The sequence below is a fragment of the Vanrija albida genome (assembly GCF_041260175.1).
Source record: "Vanrija albida strain AlHP1 chromosome Unknown contig_1, whole genome shotgun sequence".
NCBI classification, from domain to species: Eukaryota; Fungi; Basidiomycota; class Tremellomycetes; order Trichosporonales; family Trichosporonaceae; genus Vanrija; species Vanrija albida.
This window is the reverse complement of record NW_027191420.1, coordinates 1,528,377-1,551,737: the sequence shown is the minus strand read 5'-3', so window position 1 is coordinate 1,551,737 and position 23,361 is coordinate 1,528,377. Positions and strand designations below refer to the sequence as shown.

The 23,361-nt window shown below is 63.5% G+C and overlaps 9 protein-coding genes across 9 annotated transcripts; 4 read left to right on the top strand and 5 right to left on the bottom strand.

The window, feature by feature from the left end:
• Positions 1-532: 532 nt before the first annotated feature.
• Positions 533-3,587, bottom strand: ACO1 (Aconitate hydratase mitochondrial; the record flags this gene model as incomplete). The annotated part of the gene is made up of 5 exons (XM_069349300.1): positions 533-993; positions 1,113-1,141; positions 1,409-2,964; positions 3,013-3,124; positions 3,424-3,587. 5 exons carry the CDS (start codon positions 3,585-3,587, stop codon positions 533-535), a joined length of 2,322 nt encoding a protein of 773 aa, XP_069212844.1.
• Positions 3,588-6,684: 3,097 nt separating this feature from the next.
• On the top strand, positions 6,685-8,054 carry Q8F55_000648 (uncharacterized protein; the record flags this gene model as incomplete). Its single annotated transcript, XM_069349299.1, has 7 exons — positions 6,685-6,742; positions 6,779-6,943; positions 6,986-7,499; positions 7,539-7,611; positions 7,720-7,816; positions 7,853-7,943; positions 7,982-8,054. The coding sequence occupies 7 exons, from the start codon at positions 6,685-6,687 to the stop codon at positions 8,052-8,054; spliced, it is 1,071 nt and encodes a 356-aa protein (XP_069212843.1).
• Positions 8,055-8,569: 515 nt separating this feature from the next.
• NPC2 (Phosphatidylglycerol/phosphatidylinositol transfer protein) lies at positions 8,570-9,332 on the bottom strand (the record flags this gene model as incomplete). Its single annotated transcript, XM_069349298.1, has 5 exons — positions 8,570-8,584; positions 8,620-8,788; positions 8,856-9,029; positions 9,099-9,117; positions 9,167-9,332. 5 exons carry the CDS (start codon positions 9,330-9,332, stop codon positions 8,570-8,572), a joined length of 543 nt encoding a protein of 180 aa, XP_069212842.1.
• Positions 9,333-9,662: 330 nt separating this feature from the next.
• On the bottom strand, positions 9,663-10,366 carry Q8F55_000646 (uncharacterized protein; the record flags this gene model as incomplete). Its single annotated transcript, XM_069349297.1, has 4 exons — positions 9,663-9,888; positions 9,949-10,122; positions 10,162-10,180; positions 10,225-10,366. 4 exons carry the CDS (start codon positions 10,364-10,366, stop codon positions 9,663-9,665), a joined length of 561 nt encoding a protein of 186 aa, XP_069212841.1.
• Positions 10,367-11,228: 862 nt separating this feature from the next.
• Positions 11,229-13,469, bottom strand: GUT1_1 (Glycerol kinase; the record flags this gene model as incomplete). The annotated part of the gene is made up of 6 exons (XM_069349296.1): positions 11,229-11,528; positions 11,563-11,890; positions 11,933-12,381; positions 12,419-12,551; positions 12,589-12,990; positions 13,039-13,469. 6 exons carry the CDS (start codon positions 13,467-13,469, stop codon positions 11,229-11,231), a joined length of 2,043 nt encoding a protein of 680 aa, XP_069212840.1.
• Positions 13,470-14,824: 1,355 nt separating this feature from the next.
• On the top strand, positions 14,825-16,997 carry Q8F55_000644 (uncharacterized protein; the record flags this gene model as incomplete). The annotated part of the gene is made up of 9 exons (XM_069349295.1): positions 14,825-15,554; positions 15,601-15,665; positions 15,714-15,786; positions 15,833-15,914; positions 15,954-16,551; positions 16,598-16,607; positions 16,646-16,764; positions 16,804-16,881; positions 16,920-16,997. 9 exons carry the CDS (start codon positions 14,825-14,827, stop codon positions 16,995-16,997), a joined length of 1,833 nt encoding a protein of 610 aa, XP_069212839.1.
• A 161-nt stretch (positions 16,998-17,158) lies between these two features.
• On the bottom strand, positions 17,159-17,806 carry Q8F55_000643 (uncharacterized protein; the record flags this gene model as incomplete). The annotated part of the gene is made up of 2 exons (XM_069349294.1): positions 17,159-17,434; positions 17,477-17,806. 2 exons carry the CDS (start codon positions 17,804-17,806, stop codon positions 17,159-17,161), a joined length of 606 nt encoding a protein of 201 aa, XP_069212838.1.
• Positions 17,807-18,619: 813 nt separating this feature from the next.
• On the top strand, positions 18,620-21,028 carry Q8F55_000642 (uncharacterized protein; the record flags this gene model as incomplete). The annotated part of the gene is made up of 3 exons (XM_069349293.1): positions 18,620-18,884; positions 18,993-20,782; positions 20,846-21,028. The coding sequence occupies 3 exons, from the start codon at positions 18,620-18,622 to the stop codon at positions 21,026-21,028; spliced, it is 2,238 nt and encodes a 745-aa protein (XP_069212837.1).
• Positions 21,029-22,845: 1,817 nt separating this feature from the next.
• Positions 22,846-23,062, top strand: Q8F55_000641 (uncharacterized protein; the record flags this gene model as incomplete). Its single annotated transcript, XM_069349292.1, has 2 exons — positions 22,846-22,998; positions 23,033-23,062. 2 exons carry the CDS (start codon positions 22,846-22,848, stop codon positions 23,060-23,062), a joined length of 183 nt encoding a protein of 60 aa, XP_069212836.1.
• Between the last annotated feature and the right edge of the window lie 299 nt (positions 23,063-23,361).

The window sequence follows — 23,361 nt, the reverse complement described above, 5'->3', positions numbered from 1 at the left end:
AGGCGCTCATTATTAGCTCGATCCAAGGAAGTGATGCAAGCAGATAGTTGTTAGTATGCGTGAGTAGAGTCAAGAGGGGAAGGTGAGTGGATCAGAAGGAATGAGAGTGAGGGACAGAGAGACAAAGAGATAGTTGCCGGAGAAGGAGCATGACGTCCACTCAACCAGCCTGGACGACCTCCACCGGAATTTGCTTCCGCCCTCTTCCAGAGTCACGTGCCTCCGAACCTCCTTTACGAGGGTGGGGCGACAGTGACATATCGCTACTTCACCTGTTGGGATGGTAGACGTGGCGTGTAAAGTGACTTGGAAAGGGCGACAATGTGCTCGTACGTACATAGCCGCGCTTTGAACAGTATTGGTATGGGCAGTGAACAAACATGGGGAAGTCAGGCGGGAGCATTTTGACCAAGTGGCACCAGAGTGGCAATGTGGCACTTCGTCGACCTCTCATCATGCGATCGCGCAGGCTGCTGCATCATACTAACAGGAATACACTAAGACTCTCCTACATACCCCCAGCTACCGGCAATTATTGCGCCGATTGCTTCATCTTGTTCAGGGCCGAGCCAGCCTTGAACCACTCGATCTGACCCTCGTTGAAGGTGTGGCTCACAATGAAAGAGTACTCCTCACCGGAGGCCCGCTTGCCCTTGATGAGGAGGTCCTTGCCGGGGGCGAACTTGTCGAGGCCGGTGATGGAGAGCTTGTCAGAGCCCGAGATGAGGTCGTAGTCCTTGGGGTCCTTGAACCAGAGGGGAAGCATACCCTGCTTCTTCAGGTTGGTCTCGTGGATACGAGCGAAAGAGCGGACGATGACGGCAGCTCCACCAAGGTAACGGGGCTCGAGAGCGGCGTGCTCACGAGACGAGCCCTCACCGTAGTTCTCGTCGCCGACGACAACCCAGGGGATGCCGTTATCACGGTAGTAGGCGCCGACCTCGGGCACGCCTCCGAAGCTACCAGTGACCTGATTCAGCACCTTGTTCGCCTCTCCGTTGTCCGCGTCAAGAAAGAAGTCAGCTCAGAGTTCTCTCAGGCCACCGAGCGCCGCAACGACGGCTCCTCCACCACGGGCACCCTGCAGCGGCTCCTCGACGTCGTGTACTCACTGATGGCCCCGATCAAGCAGTTCTGCGAGCTGGATTACGTCAGCACATGCTCTGAACAAGAGAAGGATGAATGAAGAAGAGGATGGATGAAGAAGAGAAGGATGGATGAAGGTGAGGGCGAGTGGTGGAAGTGCCACACTGGGCGGAACCAAAATTGAGCGGAACCAAAAAAAAAAAGTGCCACACTCGACTTTGGCCTACGGGGGGTGGCACCCGTGCCGCGCGCGGCGCGCTCATGGTGCCGACTGACGAGGATGGGGGAAGGGGTAGAGGGAGCGGCGAGGCGCGATGCTCACATGTTTTGGAGATGTCCGCGGTACTTGAGCCAAGGGCCACCGGCGGAGATGTGGTCGGTGGTGCACTTGCCAAAGGCCTTGATGAGAACGGGGGCGTCGATAATGTCCTTGCCGTTCCAGGGCTTGAAGGGCTCAAGGATCTGGAGACGGTCCGACTTGGGGTCGACGGCGACCTGAACCTTGGAGCCGTCCTCGGGGGGAGCCTGGAAGGTGTTCTCGCCGGCGTCGTAGCCCTTGGCGGGGAGCTCAAAGCCGGAAGGCTCGGAGAACTTGAACTCCTTGCCGTCGGCGCCCTTGAGGGTGTCGGTGAGGGGGTTGAAGGTAAGGTCACCGGCAAAGACCATGGCGGTGACAAGGTCGGGCGAGGCAACAAAGGCGTGGGTGGCGGGGTTGGCGTCGTTACGGCCGGTGAAGTTACGGTTGTACGAGGTGATGATCGAGTTCTTCACGCCCTTGGGGACGTCCTGACGGTCCCACTGGCCAATGCAGGGGCCGCAAGCGTTGGCGAGAACGACACCGCCGGCCTTCTCAAAGGTGTCGGTGAAGCCGTCACGGGTGATGGTGGCGCGAACCTGCTCCGAACCAGGGGTGATGGTGAAGAGCGACTTGGCCTTGAGGCCGTGGTTCTCAGCCTCGGTGGCAATGGCGGCAGAGCGCGACATGTCCTCGTACGACGAGTTGGTGCACGAGCCGATAAGACCGACCTTGAGCTCGGCGGGCCAGTCGTTCTCCTTGACGGCCTGGGCAAACTTGGAGATGGGGGTGGCAAGGTCAGGGGTGAAGGGGCCGTTGATGTGGGGCTCAAGCTCGGACAGGTTGATGTTGATAACCTGGTCGTACTCGGCGCCCTTGTCGGGGGTGAGGTTGTGCTTGAAGGCGTTGGCGTACTGCGCAATGTCCGAGCGGTTGGTAGCCTGGAGGTAGCCGGCCATCTTGTCGTTGAAGGGGAAGAGCGAGGTGGTGGCACCAATCTCAGCACCCATGTTGCAGATGGTGGCCATGCCAGTGGCGGAGAGGGTGTCGACACCGGGGCCGGTGTACTCGATGATGGCACCGGTACCTCCCTTGACGGTGAGGATACCAGCGACCTTGAGGATGACATCCTTGGGGGTGGTCCAGCCCGAAAGCTTGCCGTCAAGGTGGACACCAATGACCTTGGGGGCCTTGAGCTCCCAGGGGAGACCAGCCATGACGTCGACGGCGTCGGCACCACCGACACCGCAGGCAACCATACCGAGACCACCGGCGTTGGGGGTGTGCGAGTCGGTACCGATCATGAGGAGACCGGGGGTGGCGTAGTTCTCGAGGATGATCTGGTGGATGATACCAGATCCGGGCTTCCAGAAGCCAATGTCGTACTTGGCACAGGCAGTGGCGAGGAAGTCGTAGACCTCACGGTTGATGTCAATGGCGCGGGCAAGGTCCTTCTTGGAGCCGACCTGGGCCTGGATAAGGTGGTCACAGTGGACCGAGGTGGGGACGGCAGTCTTGGGGAGACCAGCCGACATGAACTGGAGGATGGCCATCTGGGCAGTGGCATCCTGGCAAGCAACACGCTACGAGGTGGTTAGCCAATAGGACATGGCGAGTGACACGCTACTCACGTCAGGGCGGAGCTTGAGGTACGAGACACCACGCTCAATCTCCTGGTTGTGGGCGTCGTCGAGGTGGCCGTAAACAATCTTCTCAGCGAGGGTGAGAGGCTTGTTGTTGAGGCTGGGGCGAGGTCAGATCGGGAACGTGGCATTGGCTGGACTCTAAGGGACACGTGGGTTGTCTTTGACCAGCCCTGTGGTGGAAGGAGCATGCTATGCACCACACAAAGGGGGCCGCCTTACCACCGAGCACGATGCGTAGACCTGCTCCGAGGCCATCGCAAAGGATTTTGTGGATGGACCACGGCCTTGGTTGCCCGGCTACAGGCTACCCGATCGGTCCGATGACCAGTTTTGCTCTCTTCCGAGGAAGGCTACCTTCCCTCGTCCAAGTGCCACTTCCCCCGAGTCACTACTCACCGGTCACGGACAATCTGGAGGTTGTCCTCGATGCGCTGGTAGTTGATGAACTTTCCGTTCTCGAGGCGGCTCATGGGGACCTTGGTCTCGCCGATCGACGAGCGGACGGTCGCCATGGAGCGCGCACCGCGAAGGAGGGACGCGGGGACGCGGGGCGAGATCATTTTAAAAGGACGAGGTAGGGGGTTCTAGTAGCAACAGTAATTAAAGCCGACCTCTTCCACGTCGGTGTAACCAATACTGGCTGTTTATGAAGAGAAGAATGGGGTGAAGAGAGGTGGTTGTTGGAGAAGGAAAAAGGAAGCACCAACCAGGCTTGAGTGGGTTCACATGTATAGTGTGCCGGGGGGTCGCTCGTTGGTGCAGCGAGTGCAGACCAGTGGGCGTCGGCGTTTTCCCTGGCGCATGCTGCACAAAGCAATCGTCCTGGTTGGCTGGCCACTCTAATGACGTCCTTGCTCCGACCTGACCGAATATGTCCGCCACGGATTCGAGCCAAGGTGGCACTACACGTCATTATTTCGCCACGGTTATAATCGGACCGTTGGGTTTTACATCTGTTTGCGGTGTAATCAGAGACTGGACCAACCCGATGCAACTGGAAGGGACGCAGCCACCGCGACACCCGGTAAACCTGGCATTCGGCGACGACGCGTTCCCTGGCACGGCCGTGTTGACTGGTCTCGTGCCCTCATCGGCTTGACGGCCGAATTTCGCACTTATGCTCCACTCTGGCTCACGACCCCAGCAACAATCAAAATCTTTTGCATGGCCTCCGAGAAACAAGCAGGGACGCGCCAACGCCGACCCTCTTGGCCGCGCACAAGACCGACAAGCCCGGCTGTGTCCACGTCCGAGCTGCCTCGTCCATGGGCCCCGATGATGAACGCCCAGCCGGGTAGTCGCGTAGTCGTGCCCTGGCTGAAGATCAAAGATCAGTCTTCCGGGTTTAAACGTGCCCCTCCCCCAAAGGCCATCTGTTCCGACAGGCTCGGGTGGGTGGCCACAAGCCAAGTCTTTTTGTGGCATCTCGGCTCGACAGATCCATTCGAAGAAAGACGTGGCGCGAGGGATGGCACAGATTATCGCGTCCTCCTACTCGGTCGCACCAACCACCTTGCTCATTCCTCATTGTTCATGTCACGGATGGCGCGGTTGGCCCCGTCTGACACCGCCAACAGTGCTAGGCCCCTCTCGGCTCCTCCTCGCAACCGGCTCTCACTGACCTTTGTCGACCATGAAACAAGCTTGCTCACAGTCCTTTCGGCTTGACACCAGGGGGAGATCCCCCGTTGCTATTGACCGAGGCAACGAAGGATGCAGGTCGAAAGTCGATGCCGATACTGATCGCCTTCAGCACTGGGACGACCGCGCGGTCCTTTGGTTTCGATGGGGACGGCGAGGCTAGAACATTGCCAGGTCGTCAGGCTGAATAAAAGCTGACGTCGGCCGCATGCACGCACCTTGTATGCTTGGGTGACTGTGTGCAGCGCCGGCGCGAGGGATCAACGAGGACATGAACGAGGCAGCGAGCACATGTTTCGCACTGACATGTGCGAGCTCTGCGCCACATCCCCGCCCCCCGTCTGCTATGTCTACTGACTTGAGGCTGAAGCAACGCCGCCGCCCCCCTCGCATCTCCAAGCACGCTTTTGTGTGTGTCATGTCGCATCAGGTGGCGTTCAGCGCGGTGCGCAACCAGAGAACAAGAGCACCCAGGCATACACATCGACACGCCCGCGCTGATCAGTGTGCCACGAGCGCCAGCAGAAGTCGCGCGCGCGCTGCTCGACAGCTGGCAGATCTCGCCGCATCTTTTACATTCTTGCGCTGCACAAGCCTTCCCCTGTGCACCGACATTCTTACCGGCGATCATTCCCACCCACCCCTTCCCCCTTCCCCTCCCCGCTCGTCTCGTCTTCCCCGCCTTCCCTCGTCGAGCCCATCGTCATGGTACCATGGTCACTGTCGAGCAATGTGCGCCGACGACAACGACTGACCACTGGGGTGATTGTCGATGTGCAGCTGCCAGTTCAACCTTCTGGACCCAGGCTCACCTTCGGGCATTGTTCGAGAATGGCGGCGCATCCGTCTGATGCAGTCAGCCCTTCCCCCAGCGCTGGCGAGATAAAAAGGTTTGATCTCGTCGTCCATCGCTCCATCTCACCGGCTCGCTCTCTTCCGCGCCCCCTCCCCTCTTCCTCCCCTCCCCCCACTCTCGCACAGACCCCTTCGCGCGCGCTTTGACGCAAACTCGACTCCCCCACCCATCGTTCGAGACTCTCTCGGGCTGCTTCGCACGTCCGCCGTGACCCACAGACCGCCTCGCTCCTCGTCGTCCTCTCTCGCCGTCGTATCACACACACACCTCGCACTGACCGCTTATCGGCGCCGCGCCGCGCCGCCGCAGTGACCCCTCTCGACATTCCCTGTGTTTTTACAGCCGACATCAGCCTTTCAGGTGTCGGTCACTGGTCACTGTCACTCGTGCTCGCCAGCCCGCTCTCGCTCTCCAACCCGCACCCACACACACCCGCAGGCACGTCATCATCCTTTGCTCGCATCTCATCGTCGTCGACGTTACCATCGCCCTCGCCCACCACATCGCGTCGCACTTCGGCATACACACACTACCGCCTGCCCAACACGCAACCCAGTATCGCACCAAAACACACAGCAGGATCTTCGCTGTCGGTGCACCCCAACGAAACGCTCGAGCAAGAGCCGACATTATCCTCATCGCACCGTCGCACCCAGCATTCTCCTCACCTAAAAGCGAGCTTTCGCCTCGAAACGCTCTCCATCCCATCCTCCTTCCCCCCTCCCCTCCCGGGTCCTCACCTGGGCGGCACCCTCTTCTTTCGGCCGCACACGATACCGGCCAAAGCATACCCCATTCTGGACACAGACTACAGTTTCAGACAGTGTAAGTGCCATTGGCGCCGAGGGGGCTCCTGACGCCAGCTCAGTGAGCGCCCTTGCAAGTGATGAGTTTGTCGGCAGTAGCGTCTCCCCTCTTCCCTTCCGCCACCCTAGAAAGCCTAGAAGAGTCGTCCGAAAGAGACAGCAGTGGCCGCTGTGAGTGCGAGGCGAGGTCGCGATACGACACGCCCTCTGACGCCGCCGTGACACGCAGGCTCGACCCACCGCACGCCAGACTACATGCAGCGAGCCCCGGAGAACACCTCAGCGAACACCCACTTCCAGCCCGCAGGGAGCTTCGCGCAGCTAACCGCGTCTCAAGACTTCTCTGCAGTCAAGATGGACAGCAACTACGCCGCAGCCAAGATGGAGAACACTGAACCCGTCAGCACAAGTCGTGAGCCGACACCCTTCACGCCATCACTCACCGCAGACAACCACATGCCCACCCACATCGCACCACAAGCCTTCGGCGCCCCGTCGTTCGTCGCCAGCGCCCCCTTCAACCCGTACATGGTCCCTGTCTCCAACCCGCTTGTGCAGTCGACCAGCCCGCCACAGACTGCGCCTCGCGTGTTCAACCCCACGACGTACCAGGGTAAGCTTGTTTCGAATAAACTGATCCGAGCTGACATCCCAGCCATGCCGATGACCGGCCTAGCCTTTAGTAACCCGGCCCTACCACCCACCCCCGATGCCGCCATGCCGTCCTACTCATCTCCGATGACGGGCTTTAGCACGCAGACTCAGCTACCCCAGCTCGGCTTCTCGCCCAACACCACCATGTCCCCCCAGCTCATTAGCCCCCACAGCGCATTCGGGAGCCAGCTATCCGACCTCTCGCCAAGCACCAACTCGTCGTGGGCGTACTCGCCAGCCTTCTTCACATCCAGCACACCCAGCCAGGCTGCCCCGCTGCCCCAGACCACGCCACCAACGGGCGCCGGCATGGGCTTTGTCAACGGCTACCCGTACCCCACTGCTGCCGTCCGCCCGGCTCTACGGGTGATAGCTCGGAAGAGCCCGCGTGGCATCGGCGCCGACTCGCCACACTCGCCGCGTCGTCCCGAGGACGAGGATGAGGAGGAGCTCGTTGACATCGACGAGGCGCAGCAGCGCGGTGGTGGCAGCCTAGGGTTCACTCCCTCAGTTACGTGAGTAGTAAGCGCACCGGGCACAGCCTAACCCCGCAGCGAGGCCAACGAGCGCATCGCGATCCCTCCCCGCCGCGAGGAGGTGCGCAACGCGCGTATCGAGAGTGAGCAGGTGAGTTCCATCGGTTTACACCGACGTCGAGAAAATGCCGGAGCGCGCTGTCGTCTTTCTCCATCATCAACTGCCATACAGAAACGACGGCTGACCGAGGTCTGGCAGCGCCGGCGCAACGAGCTGCGCGAAGGGTTTGAGCGTCTGCGTGACGTGCTCCCGCCGTCTAACCAGCGCGTCAGCAAGGCGCTCCTCCTTGACCGAGGTAGGTGTGGCCGTGTGGGCCTCGCTCACTCTACAGGCGTCGCGCACATCCAGTCGCTCGACGCGGCGAACCGGTACCTATCGGTCGAGCTCGAGGGCGCCAAGAAGGAAGCGGACGATCTACGCCGGTGCGTCGGGCGCGTCCGGCCGTGTGCTTACCCTTCAGCATGAACCACCAGCTTGCCCAGACGCTGGCGCAGCATGCGCAGCGCACGAGCACTGCGACCCCCGTGCAGTAGGCACCCCGGGCGTGCGTGCGGAAAGCTATCCTCATCTTGAATCTTGTGGTAATCCCCCTATCCCCACTATCCCCCCTATCCCCCTGTTGTTAGAGGGAGCATAACGTCGCTCCCGCGCAGCCTCTCCCGCTGTGACACATAGGTGAGTCGAGCACGCCTGTGCCCGCTAACGACCAGTCCTCGCAGCCCTACGCTCCTTACCCTGGCAGACCGGCATGCCAGCGATACACCGTCCTTGCCCGACCTCTTGTTAATGTTGATTGTCGTAATGCTGTAACTAGACGATGCGTACACGTAGTAATGATTATGACGACGATGGCATGAATGACATGTTGGCTGGTGTGTCGGTGTGCCGGGGGAGTGCTGCTGCGGTGCAAGGTCAGTCAGCGCGGGCATCGCCCATCATCGTGGGTGGCGAAGCCGCGAAGCCATGGCCACAGGTTACATGAAGTGCATCGGTTCGGTTCGTATGAGCAGCGCGCGGCTGGTGAAGGTTGGTGCGTGTAAGTGGGCTTCTACTCGGGCTCGACCTAGACGTCAGCGGCAGCACAGCAGGAGCACGCACAAAGTCGACGACGAGGTCAAGACAGGCGAGGTCGTCATCGTCGACCGTGTATCCGCGGATGTTGACGACAAACTTGGCTTTGGGAATCTCCTCGGGCAAAGCGACAGTCTGCACGACCGTGTACTCGCCCGGCTGGACGGGGCACTGGACGGAAGCGTTGGCGTTGCGGCTGCGGGAGTCAGCCATCTCCCACCGCGACTCGATGCTCTCCGGCCGCGCTGGGCGCGCCCACTCACGCCTCCTCGCACACGTCGAACCGCTTCTGCAGCAGCTTGATAAGGCCCAGCTTGACCGTCACGTCGGCGTACGCGCCCTCCTCGACCAGGTCGTTGGCCGTCGCCTGCACCGTGACAGTGAGGTTCTCTCCCGGCTTGGGCGGGTCGGGGCTGACGCTGATGGACTCGATTGTGCTGGGGGCCATGTCAGTAGGGCTTGGCGGGTGGCGGGTAGTTCCCCGCCGTGCGCTGGTGGCAACTCACATCGCGTCCGAGGGCAGGCCTGGGGCGTCAGCATCGACAACCAGCTCGCTGCTCGCCGCGCAACTCACCGCAGTCAGACCACCGCCACGACGCCGCGGCGTGCACGTCGCCGTCGTTCGCCTTGAGGCCGCGCGCGGCGACACCAGCCGCCAGGTCGGCGCCGGCAAACGGGTCGGGCGTGACGAAGCGCGCCGAGGCGAGCGCCGCGAGCGAGAGGAGCGGGGCGAGGTGCATTGTGGTGGGGGGCGGGGGTGGGGGGTGGATGGGAGAGTGGGAGGAGGGGCGACGGTGATATGCACGACGATGGCAACGGCAGCGGCGGCGAATGCAATCGTCATACATGCCCAGCCTGTCGGTCGGCCGGCCCCACCGCCGGGGGCAGATTGCTCGTATGCCGCTTACGGCAACTGGGCGACCTCCACTCTGCGTTTGTGGCAGCGAGCTCTGAGGCATCTTTGCATTGCTATTTCTCGACCTCGGCACTCGACGCGGCTTCCTTCTCCCTCGGCCTTGCTCATCCCCCACGCTCATCCACCGCGCACACTGCGCGTGCTTCACACATCGCTACTGGCGCGGAATGTCCTGCGAGTCAGCACCGCCGCCGCCAGCACGCGCACGCACCCAGTCGACGGCGAGGTCGAGGCACGCGAGGTTGGTGTCGTCGGCCGTGAAGGCGCGGACCTCGATCCGGTACTTTCCGGGCGGAAGCTCCCTGGGCAGCTCAAACGTCTCGACCACGGTGTGCTCGCCCTTGGAGACGGGGCACCTGATCGACAAGTCGCGGCTGCGCCTGCGCCGTCAGGTCAGGCCTGGTCGTGGACCCCCCCCCCTCGACGACTACCCCACTCACGCCTCCTCGCACAGGTCGATCGTCTTGCGCTTGATCGCAATCTTGCCAAGCCTAAACGTTAGGTCGGCGGTCGCGCCCTCCCCGATCTCCTCGTTGGCCGTCGCCTTCACCGTGACGGTGAGGTTGTGTCCGGCCTTCGGCGGGTCGGGGTTGAGCGTGATCGAGTTGATCGTGCTGCATGTGAGTGGGTGGCACATGCGTCAGGCGACTCACACCGCGTCCGTCTTCTGGCCTGTGTTGCGTCAGCTATCCACCCCGCCGGCACACCTCACCCACCGCAGTCGGTCCACGAGAACGAGTCTGTGGCATGCACGCCGGCGGGGTACTTGTCGGCGTCGGCCACGAACGTGAGCTGGTCGCGGGCGACGACGCGCGCGGACGCCACTGCGAGGAGCGAAACGAGTGGGGCGAGGCGCATGGTGTGGGAATGGGTCTGGGAGGGGGGGTGAAAGGGGAGAGGGGGGGGGGGGGGGGGACGAGAACGCAGCGGCAGGGGAGCGAGCAGCTATATGGCCACTGGTTCGCCCGCCATGGGGGGAATAGCGCACTCCATGCCCCGACCCGGCCGCGCGCTGCTGGGGCCACGGGGCGAACGGGCAGCGCAGGACGCACGTTCAAGATGCGGATAGAAGATGGCAGCTCGAGCTCGACCGCACCCCTGTGGAACGTGACCGCTCGCCAAACTCTAAACCAAAGACTATTCTATATGTCGTCACTCGGGCGAGCGAGCTTCGGGATAGTCTAGAACGACTAACGACTACCCCCGCACGCGGTCCCAAGCGCTGCACATGCTGCACAGTCACGAGTCACGAGCTACGTCACGAGCTACGCTTCATTCCGCGGCGCGAGCCAAGCTGCTGATAGTCTGCAACTGTGTGCAGCGGCGCGCTGCGGCAGCGCGCTGTGGCGCGGGTCGCCCGATGGTCAACGTCACCGTCCTTCCCGCTCCTCCCCCGATACCGCGTCAAGACATTGTGTACTGCTAATCCTACACGACTCGTGGCCCGTGCCAACGTCGCCGTCCCGTGCCGGGCGCGAGGTCCTTAGCCGGCACGGTCTGCCGCGGGGCAGCAGGGTTGAGGAAGTGCGGCTTTGACCACGCCTGCACCGATGTCCTCCGCGCGGACGACGGGGAGGGGGGAGGCATGGCGATGGGTGGTATGGAAAGTGCGCAAGGCCCGCCCCTATACCCCGGCCCCTCGGCGCCGCGTCAAGACAGTGCATACAGCTAATCCTACACCTCCCATGGCCCTAGTGCCAAACTCTACCCTTCCTTCCCATCACAGCCCCTCCTCGCGCTCATACTCGGCCTCCTGCTCCTCGCGCTCGCGCTCATTGTCGGCGTCGCGCCACGCGCGCGCGCGCTCGACCGCGCGGTCCCACCCGCGGATCATCCGCCTCCGCGTCTTGGCGTCAATCTCGGGCTCAAAGATGTACGTGTCGGCCGTGTTGACGTCCTTGAGCGTCTCGGGCTTGTTCAGGTCCCAGCCGAAGAGGCCGAGCGCGTGGCCCGCGAGCAGGGCCGCGCCGAGCGCCGTCGACTCGCGCATCGACGGCCGTTCGACCTTGAACCCGCCGATCTGGGGTCAGCGAGCCCACACCGACGCAACTCACATTCGCCTGGATTTGCATCGCGAGGTCCGAGTTGGTCACACCGCCGTCGACCTTGAGCATCTCGAGCTTGGTCCCGCTCTCGTTCTCGATCACGTCTAAGACGGCACGGGACTGGTACGCCATGGCCTCGAGCGTGGCTCTGGCAATGTGCGCAGACGTGCTGTACAGTGTGAGGCCGATGAGCGTTCCCGTGGCCGACCGGTCCCAGTATGGCGCAAGTAGACCGGCAAACGCAGTCACAAAGTACACGCCGCCAGTGTCTGGGACCGAGCCCGCCAGCATGTCCATGTCACCCGACTCCTGGATGAGGTTGACCTGGTCTCGGAGCCTAGCGAGTTAGCAAGGGTGAAAGGGCATCAATGCAACGCACCACTTGATGGCAGAACCGGCCACGGCAATAGACCCCTCGAGCGCGTACACGGGCTTGGAGTTTGGCCCAGCCTGGTACCCAACCGTCGTGATGAGACCGTTCTTGGACAGCACAATATCCTCGCCCGTGTTGAACAGCACAAAGCTGCCGGTGCCGTACGTGTTCTTGGCCTCGCCGCGGCGGAAGCACTTGTTGCCGACGAGCGCCGCCTGCTGGTCACCAGCGATACCGGCAATGGGCACGCCCGTCAGAATCGTGTCCATGGACGCCGCAATCTCGCCGTAGACCTCTGCCGAGGACACAATCTTGGGCAGGATCGACTCCCGGAAGCCGAAGAAGTCGAGCAGGGGCTTGTGGAATTGCAGCGTCTTGAGCGACAGCAGTAACGTGCGCGACGCGTTGGTCACGTCCATGATGTGGATGCCGCCGTGGACGCCGCCTGTGAGGTTCTAGAATATCAGCAACGCACCACCACCCCCCACTCACGTAGACAAACCAACTGTCGACCGTGCCAAACGCCAAGTCGTCGCGCTCATGGGCGTCGGCCACAGCCTTGTGGTGATCCAACATCCACCGCAACTTGACGGCAGAGAAGTACGTAGACAGGGGAATGCCAGTGCTGCACAGTCAGCATGGGTGCCACCGCATAAACGTACATGCCGACCAGCGCGTCGCGGCCCGTAGCCTTCTCGGTCTTGCCATCCGCGCCCTCAACCGCGATGCCCTCGGCCTCGAGCTTGTCCTCAAACTGCCGAACAACCGTCACGGTACGCGTGTCGTCCCACACAATCGCATTGCAAAGCGGCTTTCCGGTCGACTTTGACCACGCGACCGTTGTCTCGCGCTGGTTGGTGATGCCGATGCCCTTGACGCTGTCGCGGTGCCACCCCATCCACTCGAGCTTCTCGACCGCATTGTTGATGACCTCGCGCACGCTGTCGATCAGGTCGACGGGGTCCTGCTCGTGCCAGCCGGCGTGCGGCAGAATCTGGGGGTACTCGGTCTGATGCTCTGTGATGATCTTTGCCTGCTCGTCAAAGATGATGAATCGGGTAGACCTGTAGCCGTAAGCGCGAGCACGTCGCCGCGTCGCTCGCTCCACTTACGTCGTTCCGCAGTCGACACTTCCGATAAAGCTGCCGTGTCTGAGCTCTCGCCTCGTGTCGAGGGCCGAGAAACCGCCGAGACCACCGAGACCGCCGAGGAGGTGATGGCCCGGGTGCTGGCCCACAAAGCTGCTCTTGCGGCTCTGCACCTTTTCGTTGGCGAGGGGCAGCACGGGCGAGCCGGCACGTGACAGGAGCGAGGGGGTCACATCGCCGTCGTACTCTGCGCGTGTGATGGGTCGGGGGCCCGATGCGAGCGACGATCTGCGCGAGAGGGAGGATGTGCTGTGGTGGGGGACGGGGCGCGGGGCCACAATCGACGGCCGGCGGGACGGGTGGGGCGAGACAAAGGGCGAGCTGTGTGGCGACTCGATGACTGCCGACTCGTCGTGGGCTGCAGCTGCTCCAGCTGCGGATACGGGGGCGACCATGGTGATGGTGCTATGCTATGATGCAAGGTGTGAATGGGATAGAGGGGATATAAAACCTTTAGGCTGCGTCTAGTGGTCGTGAGGCGAGACAATGAGGAACGGCTTGAACCCTCACCGCGCGCAGCTCAGGAAACGGATCGTCTAGTCACCGACGTGAGATAAGCCAAGAGGGGGGCCGGGACGGGGGGCGGGCGATGGGCGTCGTGTGTGTATGTGTATGCAGTTTATATCTCGAACACGTCGGCCCGTGTCGGCGCGCGTGGGTGATGGGGATGGATGTGCTGCTGTCCGAAGTGCAAGCAAAGGGGGAGCCGGCGGAGTGGGCGGGCCGAGCGGCGCTGGGCGAGCGAGTCACCGTCAGTGGGCCCGGCCCGCGGCGTCCGGTCAGCCGGCGACACCGACACCGACAACCCGGTTGTACATCCGTATGCCTTGCGCGTCCCTGGCCGCTCCTGGCGCTCCATGGCCTGGCTCTTTGGATCCCTGGGTGCGGGGGCGATCCTTGCTACTACCCAACGGCGACTGCTACAGCGACGACGGCGACGGCTCGTGTCGGTGCGTGTCGGTGGTGCAGGGTGCATGCAGGAGGGCTGGTTGGGTTGTTCCAAGTGGGTGGGTGGAATAAGCCGAGGCGGGTCACAATGTCATGCTCATGAGGCCTTGTTTGATGTCAGTCTCATCGTCGTGTATGAGCCTTTAAGCTTGGGGTTGCCTGCTGCCCTGGTGCCTTCCTTTGTGCTCGTGGAGGTGGTGTAATTGCCATACGCCGTAAACCATTCGCCAAGATGCCCGGCTCGTAAAGAAGTCTGCCCATAAGCCAAAGGTTGGTCAGTGCAATGTTGTTCGCGTTGCGTGCCGCCGCCTCCTCCGCCTCAATGTCCTTGCACTGACGCATTGTCCTCGTCGTCGTTGTCTCTGCGCGCACGCCCCCCAGGCGGTTTAAAGTTACTGCCTTGCCTGCCTGCCCCCCTGCCACTGACTCTTTGTTGCTTGTAATTTAAAGGGTCCAATGTATTCAACTTACGCCACGCGGGTTTGCCGATCAACCCGCGTCGAGAATGCACCACGTACATGTCGGCGACAGCTCGACATCTTGCTCCCCCACTCTCTCTCTTACTCTTTACTCACTCTCGCTTACAGTCGACACGACCCAGCTCGACTCGTCACATTTCAGCATCCCCCTATAATCACACACCCACCCACACCCGTTCATGCCACCAAAACGAGCATTCTACATCGCTCAAGATACACCCAATGTCAGCCCGAAACTAAGCCCAGTAAACTCTCCATCTCAAGGCATGTTCCCTCTCTCGGCCGTCGCGGGCGGCTCAAGGTCGTTGCCTGCCCCAGGCGCAATGTCCATGCCCAGGCGGATCAGGCGCCCAAAGAAGATTCTCTTTGTTCTCGGCATCCTCGTCCTGCTCTACTGGTTCGGCATCAGGCATGGGTTCGCTGGCGACGCGGCGCCACCGCCGTCGCCATTAGGATTCGTGCCGGGCAGCGGCCACCGCATCCGCCCGCGCACGATGCAGTTTTTGAAGAACGGCCTCGCCGAGATCTTACCCCTGCGACGAGGATCTAGGCCAGAACACCCGTTCTACGAGCTCATGGAGAAGGGAGAGGAGCAGTGGCGCACCATCCGCGAGCGCCAGTCGCGCTCCCTCGACGACGCCGTCAAGCAGTACAAGTTTCGGTACAACCTCGACCCTCCGGCCGGCTTTGACGCATGGTTTGCGTGGGCACGCGAGCACGGAGTGGAACTGGTCGACGAATACGATCTCATGATGCGCGACGTCCTTGCCCACCACGCGCTGGAACCCGCGGAATTTGTCAATCGCTCGGCTGGGCTCGAGGGCAGCAAGCACACGTACACGCTCGACATTACCAAAGAAGGCGTCAAGGTCACTGGCGACCGCGCCAACGCCGCGCGACCCAAGCACCTGGCTGCGTTTATCGAAGGCTTCAAGGACACGTTGCCAAAGGGGTTCAATCTGCGCATCACTGGAAGTGACCACGACATGAGTGGCGTTGTTCTGGGCAAGGATCAGCGCCGCAGGGCGATGGAGCTTGTGCGCAAGAAGCAACGTGAGTGCGACGCGTGCGCGGGTCACTGGCCACTGACGCGCCCTAGACTTTACGCCAGAGGAGCTCGAGACTTTGGAGAACCCGGGCAGAACACCGGCGTGGGGCTGGTTTGTGAGTGACTTGTGGCGAGTTGCACAAGGTTGTGCTAACGTCGAGTAGAAGTCGTGCCCATTGGACTCGCCGGCCAACGCTATTCCCAACGCTGAAAACATTGTGCCCGATGAGAATGCGCGTGAGTCGGCAGAGGGGTGCGCCTGCGCCGATAGCTGACGCCCCAGCCAAATCGTTTGTGTGGGACCATCTCGCGACGATGGACTTTTGCGAGTTCCCGGAGCTTAAACGCCTGCACGGCGCGTTGTGGTGAGCTCCGAGTGCCAGCGAAGCGCGCTGACAACCTAGCGTCGACCGCAATGACCGATCGCCCTCGATTTTGAAGCCATGGCTCGTGCATTCCAAGCTTCCCGGCGACGCGTCGTTCCTCATTCCTCCGATTGACGGATACACCAACACGACCCACAAGGACATTGCAAAGCTAGGGACATGGGAGGACAAGCTCGACCCGCGTGTGCACTGGCGAGGACAGTCGACTGGAGGCTACGACACGCAGATTGACTGGCGCCAGTCGCACCGCATGCGCTTGCACCACATGTTCAACGGCAAGCAGGGAGGCGATCATGACTGGGACGAGTCGACGGCCAACGTGTTCATGCCCGATGGCTATGGCGGCTACGAAAAGGTTGTGCGCAAGCTGCCGCAGCTGTCCAAGGCGTACGGCGATGTCAAGCTCACTGGCAAGCCAATCCAGTGCCCCAACGACGAGGTGTGCGCCGAGATTGCAAAGGAGGTCGAGTTTGGGCACGCGTTGCCGGCCAAGAACTCGTGGATGTTCCGGTACATGCTCGACGTCGACGGCAACGGGTGGTCTGAGCGATTCTTCCGGCTGCTGTCGAGCGCGAGCCCCGTTCTCAAGATGACCATTTTTGCTGACTGGGAGATGGTGAGTGGCTGTTGTTTGTGGCTGTGGCTGTTGCTGACGTGTGCAGGACCGGCTCGGTGAGCAGCATGACGATGGGGCAGTGACTAACGAGCAGTGCCGTGGTATCATTACATTCCAATCCGTGCCGACTACTCTGATGCCTGGGACGTGCTGGCCTTCTTTATCGGCCCAATTCGGTCAGACGGCACTGTGGACCACTCGAAAGGGCACGACGTGAGTTGGGCTGGCGCTGAGCGTGGCTAACTTGACTAGTACCTCGGCAAGAAGATTGGAGCTGCGGGGCAGGAGTTTGCGCTGAGCCACTGGCGCTGGGTGGACATGCAGGCATACGTGAGTTTGGTTTGCTGGGGTACGCTGACGGCGTGCAGATGTACCGGCTATTGCTCGAGCTGGATCGCCTTCATTCTCTTGACCGCGCGGCGGCGAGCTACAAGCGCAAGGTTTAGACCGATTACTAGAGTAGGCTACGGGAGGGGTCGGCCGTAGACTTGTACTACTATTATCATGGACTAGAGTGGTCTGGGCGGGGGTGAGCTGGGCCGGGCGATGTGCGGTGGCAGTCTAGGTCGGCATGAACGTGGGTGTAGGCGCTAACGTAACGACGTCACTAGACGTCCTGGATGCCAGTACGCGCCTGCCAGAGCTTCTCGATGCGGTCAGCGAGGTTGAGGTCCTTGCCCGTGACGCCGGGGCGCGGCTTTCCGTCGAACGTGATGGCGGGGTGGCCCGCCGAGTCGAGGGTGAGCGGCGGGAGGGGGGTATGCGTGTGGGTCGCGAGGTGGAGGACGTAGCCTGGCGGGATGCCGCCTTCCTCCTCGACGACGTGCTCGCGCTTCTCCGGCCCGAGGTCGGCCAGCGGCGCGATGGTAATGCACGGGTGGTGCTGGAGTCGGCGTCAGCCCTCCCCCCCATGGTGGCCACCCACATCCTCAGCCTCGACAGCCTTGGCGATATCCCCAGCCAACGCCGTCAAGGAGCGCCAGCCATCCCGGCTCGCGGGGAACCCATACGCCCGCACCAGGACGCGGCCCTGCAGATCCGCGCCGGACAGCATGTCGCCCGCCGCGCCGTGCGTCGTGCCCCCCGTGCCCAGGACGCCCGGCGCCGCGAGCCGGCCCAGCCGCCACCCCGCGGCGTGGAGGGGCGCAAAGGCGCCGAGGAAGGCCGGGAGGTGCGGCAGGCGGTACGGGCTGGGCCGCTTCGGCTTGGTCGAGGAGGAGAGCGCGCGGGCGAGCATGCGGACGGGCGGGCTCATCGCGGTGGTGGTGGGTGAGGACAGACGTCACGGATGTTGCCGCCGGCTCTTGGCGTGGCTGGCTGGCGGGTCGTCGCTGGCCGAGGCATTTGTCGCGAGCAATGTGTCGGTGCCGTCGCTGCCGCGAATACCCGGAGCAAGGGCGGGAGCAAATCCTCCCTCCGGCCGGCCGGCGAGCACACTGACCCTGGGACGCCGGACAGACTTTTTCACTCGCGAGGGAAATTCGGGGGTCGGGGGGGTGCAAGTGGCTACGAGGCCAGAGAGGCAGGCCGGGCGGGGCGACTATGCATGGGACATGCCTTGCCCCGTTGGGCTGGGTGCTGGCTCCGGCTGCACGCCCGCCCGCGCGCCTGCGACGACGGCCGCATGCCTGCTGTCTTGCTGCCTGCGTGCTCGACGGCCTGCCCCCCCCGGGCTCGACTACCACCGCCAGACCTACACGGCGGCACCCACCCGCCCTAGGCTTCGGCGGGCGGACGGCACCTACACCCCCCCCTCCCTCCCTCCCTGTATGCCAGCCGCCTACTCCTCCCTCCCTCCCCCTGCTCCCCCCCCCAAAGCCAAGCCGCAACTCGACTCGTCTCATCTCAACAAACCACCACACCACTCAAACAATCATCTACTCGCATCGGCCTGCGACGCGGTAGTAGCCACCCAGGTGCCCGCCCCCCTCCTCCCCCCGCCTCGCGCCCCCACCGCCGGTGTGCTCTGACGCACCGACCGACCGACCCGACCCCCGACACACCGTCGACGAGTCCCCCCGTTCAACCCTCCGGTTTTTTCCAGCCAGCCCGCCCACACTCCGCAAACATGTCGATCGAGTCCGCCGCGGCAAACGCCCACCCCGAGGTCGTCGCCGTTGACAACAAGGCGGCCGAGCAGCAGCAGCAACAGCAGCAGCAAGAGCTCGACCACCAGCAGCAGCAGGCACAAGACACTACGGGTGTCGAGGCCGCCGTCGCCAACCTGGCCATCGCCCAGCCCCAGGCCGACCTGCACCGCGCCTGCGCCGACGGCCGCCTCGACGACGTGCGCGCCATCCTTGGCCGCGGTCTCGACGCTTTGGAAACTCTTGGTGAGCCGGTTTGCTTTTTTTTTTTACCCGCCGACCCGCGCGCCGCGCAAAGTCGGATGGGCCTAAAAAGTTGGGCGCTCTACGGGTTACTGACCGATACTCCTTTAGACATTGTCACTGGCTGCACGCCCATCGTCCTCGCCATCCAGAACGGTCATGTCGACGTCGTTCGCGAGCTCCTCTCGGCCAACGCCGTCGTCCCGCCCCCAGGATTGACAATGGACCCCGTCATGCTCTCGGTTCTCTACCCCCAGCCCCTGTACGCCCCGCCTCCGCCGTTTGCCCAGATGGGCCCTCCCCAGTTCTACCACCAGCCAGGTTTCTACCCCCCCGCAGGTGCAGTTCACTACCCCCCGCGCAAGGAGAGCAGCGCCGGCGCCGGTGCCAACGGCGCGGCCGGCAACGCCGCTGCCAACGGTGCCGCAAACCTGCCACCGACAGAGGTCGCAAAGACCATCCCCTGCCGCAACTTCCCCAACTGCAAGTACGGCGCCTCGTGCATCTTCTTCCACCCTCGCCCTCAGCCAGGCTTCTTCCCCGGTGCCCCCGCTGGCTACTATGACCCCGCAGCCGGTGGCTTTGTGCCCTACCCCGCCGGTGCCGCCGGATTCTTCCCCGGCGCGCCCCAGTTTGTCCCCGGTGCGTCGACCGACGCGACGGCCACCGACGCTGCCGCTCCTGCTTCCGAATCAACACCGGCCGACGCGGCCGCTACCACCCAGCATGACTCGATACCCGCCCAGTCGCCCGGCGCTCACGTTCCCTCGGCCGTCGCCCCCGCCTTTGTTCCCGGTGCTATTCCTGTTCCCAACGGCGACGCCGCTGCCAACGGTGGCCCCTTCATTGGATCGCCCCCCGCTGGCTACGCCATCGGCCCCCTTTCGCCCACGCTCATCCCCCACTCGCCTCCCCCGGCCGACGCCGCCTACTTTGCCACTTCGCCTCCCCAGTTCCAGCCCTTCATCCCCAACGGCTATGGCCCAGGAAGGAGACAGAGCTTTGGCCAGCAGTTTGCTGGTGGCCCCAAGCCCTTCCACGGCAAGAAGCCCTCGTTCTCGGGCGGCTCCAAGCCTTGGGGACCCGGCGGCCGCCCAGGTGGCTCGTCCCACCTCGGCCAGTGGAAGGACGGCGTGCCCCCTCCATGCGCCTTCTTCCGCGAGGGCAAGTGCCGCAACGGCGAGTACTGCAAGTTCCCTCACATTGACGCCGAGACGGGCCAGGACGTCCGCCACCCCGATGTTGTTCTCGGTCGCATCCCTCCCATGCCCACACGTCCTCCTCGTGTCATGCGCAACCAGATCAACGGACACTACGACCCCCGCCAGCAGCATGCTCCCTTCCCCCACAAGGGTGCCAACAGCACAACGGTGGCCGAAGTGCCTGCCGAGGCCGAGGCCTCTGCCGTTGCCGCTGCCGACGGCGCCGACGCCAGCTCGACCAAGGCTGCCTCGGACAAGGCCGACGGCCCCGCGTCCGTGTCTGGCTCGGCTACCCTCCCCCCCAAGCCATCAGGCTCGCCTCTGCCCCCTGCCACTGGCCGCTCAGCAAGCCAGCCGGGTGTTGCCCGTGTGCACGCCAACGGCGTCGCTTCGCGCTCCCACTCTCCCAACGGCGTCCGCCGGGGACCCCGTTACCCCAACGGCCAGGCCAACGGCTCGCGCTCGTCGTCTGCCAGCGGCGAGAAGAAGCCTGCGCCTCCTCAGCGTGTGCCCCGGGCAGACGAGTTCCCCGCGCTTGGCATCAACGGCGGCGCGTCGACGCCTTCCACTGAGCGCCGTGAGCCCTCGTGGGGCAGCAAGACTGCCGCTCAGGTGCTGAGCGAGCCTGCTCCTCCCAAGCCCGCGTCCCCAGTGAGCGCCGAGGCCGAGGACAAGCCGGCCGAGAAGGTGGTGGAGGAGGTGAGTGCCTAGGGGAGCAGCGAGCCAGCGGGGGCGGGGCGAACTCTTGTCTCACGCGCCCAGGTCACGATGGACTCGGACTCTGAGCAGGACGCTGTCATTGTATCCGTCTCTACTACCCCCAACCCCGAGGTGGCAAAGGCAAAGCTTGCCGCTGCCGCCGCCTCTTCCGTCTCGTTTGCGTCGGTTGCCAGCGCTGTCATCACTGCTGCTCCCGACGCTGCTCCTGTCGCCCTCAAGGCCTAAAACACTGCGATATTTTTACAAGCAGTCCTGTCCGTCTCACGTCGTGTCTCACGACCACATCGTCTCTCGCCCGAGCATTAGCCACGCCACGCCACACCCGGCTTGCTCGAACCACACATACACACACACTTGTCCGAGTCTAGGGACAGCCACAGCCTACGCGTACTCTCCACCACTACCACCACCGCCACTACCACCACACTACCACTACCACACAGCATCTCTATTCCTTTCGGGTCCTTGTCACACTGCCAGTATCTCTTGTTCCCGCCCTTGATCATCTCGCCCGCGTATACGCTTTTCGCTCGCCTCCTTTTGCGCTCGTTGATATCTCCTTACTCTGCATTCATTCTGAGGTGGTCGCGCGCGGCGCGGGCGCGTGTAGTCATAATTAGCCTTTGGTGGTTGGACAATGATGAATGGGGTTGAGTGGGGTGTGGGGCGTGTGGCAGCGGCAGCGGCCGAGGAATGCGTCGTGCAAGCGGCGTCGTTGGCGGCGTCGTTTGTCGACTTGCCCGTCATGGTTTCAAAGTGACTCTGAAAAGTTTCGAGCGGCCTTGGTGTGGGCGACGGCGCGAGCGCGACGGCGGCTTGGGCCAGTGAAGCCAGTATTGCTTGTTTCAGGCGAGTCAGGGCCGGTGGGGTAGGCAGCGAGCGAGCGGTCAGGGGCGGCTACTGCGGGCAAACTTTCTGCAGTGGTAGGCGCCGCTTCGTGTCGTCGTCGTCGTCGTCGTGTTCGTCGACGACGTCTCGGCCCATCGTCAGTGCCAAGGCGGCGGCGCGAGATCCGCTACGCCCATCGCCTAGCTGGCGAGTCGGCGCGAGTAATTATGCAGCGCCGGTTTGGTGGGGGGCCGCGGGGCGGGGCGGAACCAGCAAAATCGGAATGGGCACCACGAGGGCCGTCTTGGCAGTCGGGACGGGCTCGGCAGGTGCCCGGCTGGGTGGGCCAGGCCTCGTGGCGCAGGCCTGGGCTGTGAGGGGCGCGAGGCACTGGCCTGCTTGGTGGAGGGTGCTCGGCGACGGCGAGGGGGGGAGCCGCCGCACTGTATGGAGCATGTACGCGGATCGCCGCTGCTAGCTCCCCCTCCCCCCTGGCCTGGACTTGTTGCGCCGACGCTGGGGGACGGGGGGACGGGGGAAGAGGGGGACGGACGACGACGAGAAGGCACAGATGTGCCACTATTTGGCGCCGTTCCTCGCTCGAGGCCGCCCCTGAGTTGCACTGCTCTGGTCGTCTGTGCCGAGCGAGCCAGAGGGAGGAGGAGCGAGCAGCCAGCCCAGGCAAGCAGCAGAGTGAGCAAAGCGACGAGGCGACAAGGCGACAGCGACAACTCAACTCTGCTCCTCACACTTCGCTCGACGTTTCACCACCCACTCACCACCACCCACTCCCCCCTCCCCCCCGGCATCGTTCGGCACCGGCCCCGCACGCACGGACACCGGCAGCACCCGGCAGCAGCACCCCACATGCCCGGCACGGCCAGCGCCGCGACGACCCTCTCAAGCGCGAGAACTCGATACGGCCCGTGTGCGCTGAGCGATTAGGCCTGCTGCGACGACGACGACAAGTGCCTCCTTTGGCCAGCCAGGCAGACGCTGCACCGACAGCCACGACCCGCCCCCTCGCTGCGACACGACGCGAGAGGGGCAGAGACGCGCCATCCCCGTTTGATCTGCCACAGGCCGATGCCAGCAGCCTTGTAGCGAGTGAGTTGGGCGGGCTGGGGCGTGTGTGCTGCCGTCTGTCCGGCCGTCCACACCTACCGCCGGCAACTTGCGTCCTCTCCCTAACCCACCCCCCCAGCACCCACGGCATGACGCTACAGCTGCTCCACCCCGAGGCAGTCCCCGGCCCCGGCCCCGCGCCGCCGCACCCGCCCACGCCGGCCGCAGAGGAGCACGTCTGCTACTGCAAGTACCCCGGCTGCAAGTGCAAGGTGCGGACGTATAACACGATATGCTCGTTGGTGGGTGTGGGGGTGGGGGTTGTGCTGACGGCAGTGCGCGTCGGGCGACCACACGCCGTTTTAGGCGCGGCCGCGGTGAGCGGCCGCGAGAGACGGCGGCGGCGACGACGACGAGGAGGGAAGACGAGGGACGACGAAGAGCGAGCAAGAAAGAGACGAGACACCGGCCAGAGACCACCACCAGGCCCCCAGGCCACGGCCACCACCACACGCCGCGGCGCCGAGCCCCGCCCACCGCGCACCACCCACACCCGACCCGACCCACCCACCACGGGCGCGGCCAGAGCCGCCCCGCCAGCATTGTTAATGTTGTTACATATAGTATAGGATGATGCACAGGTGCACCGCCGCGGGGTTGGGGCG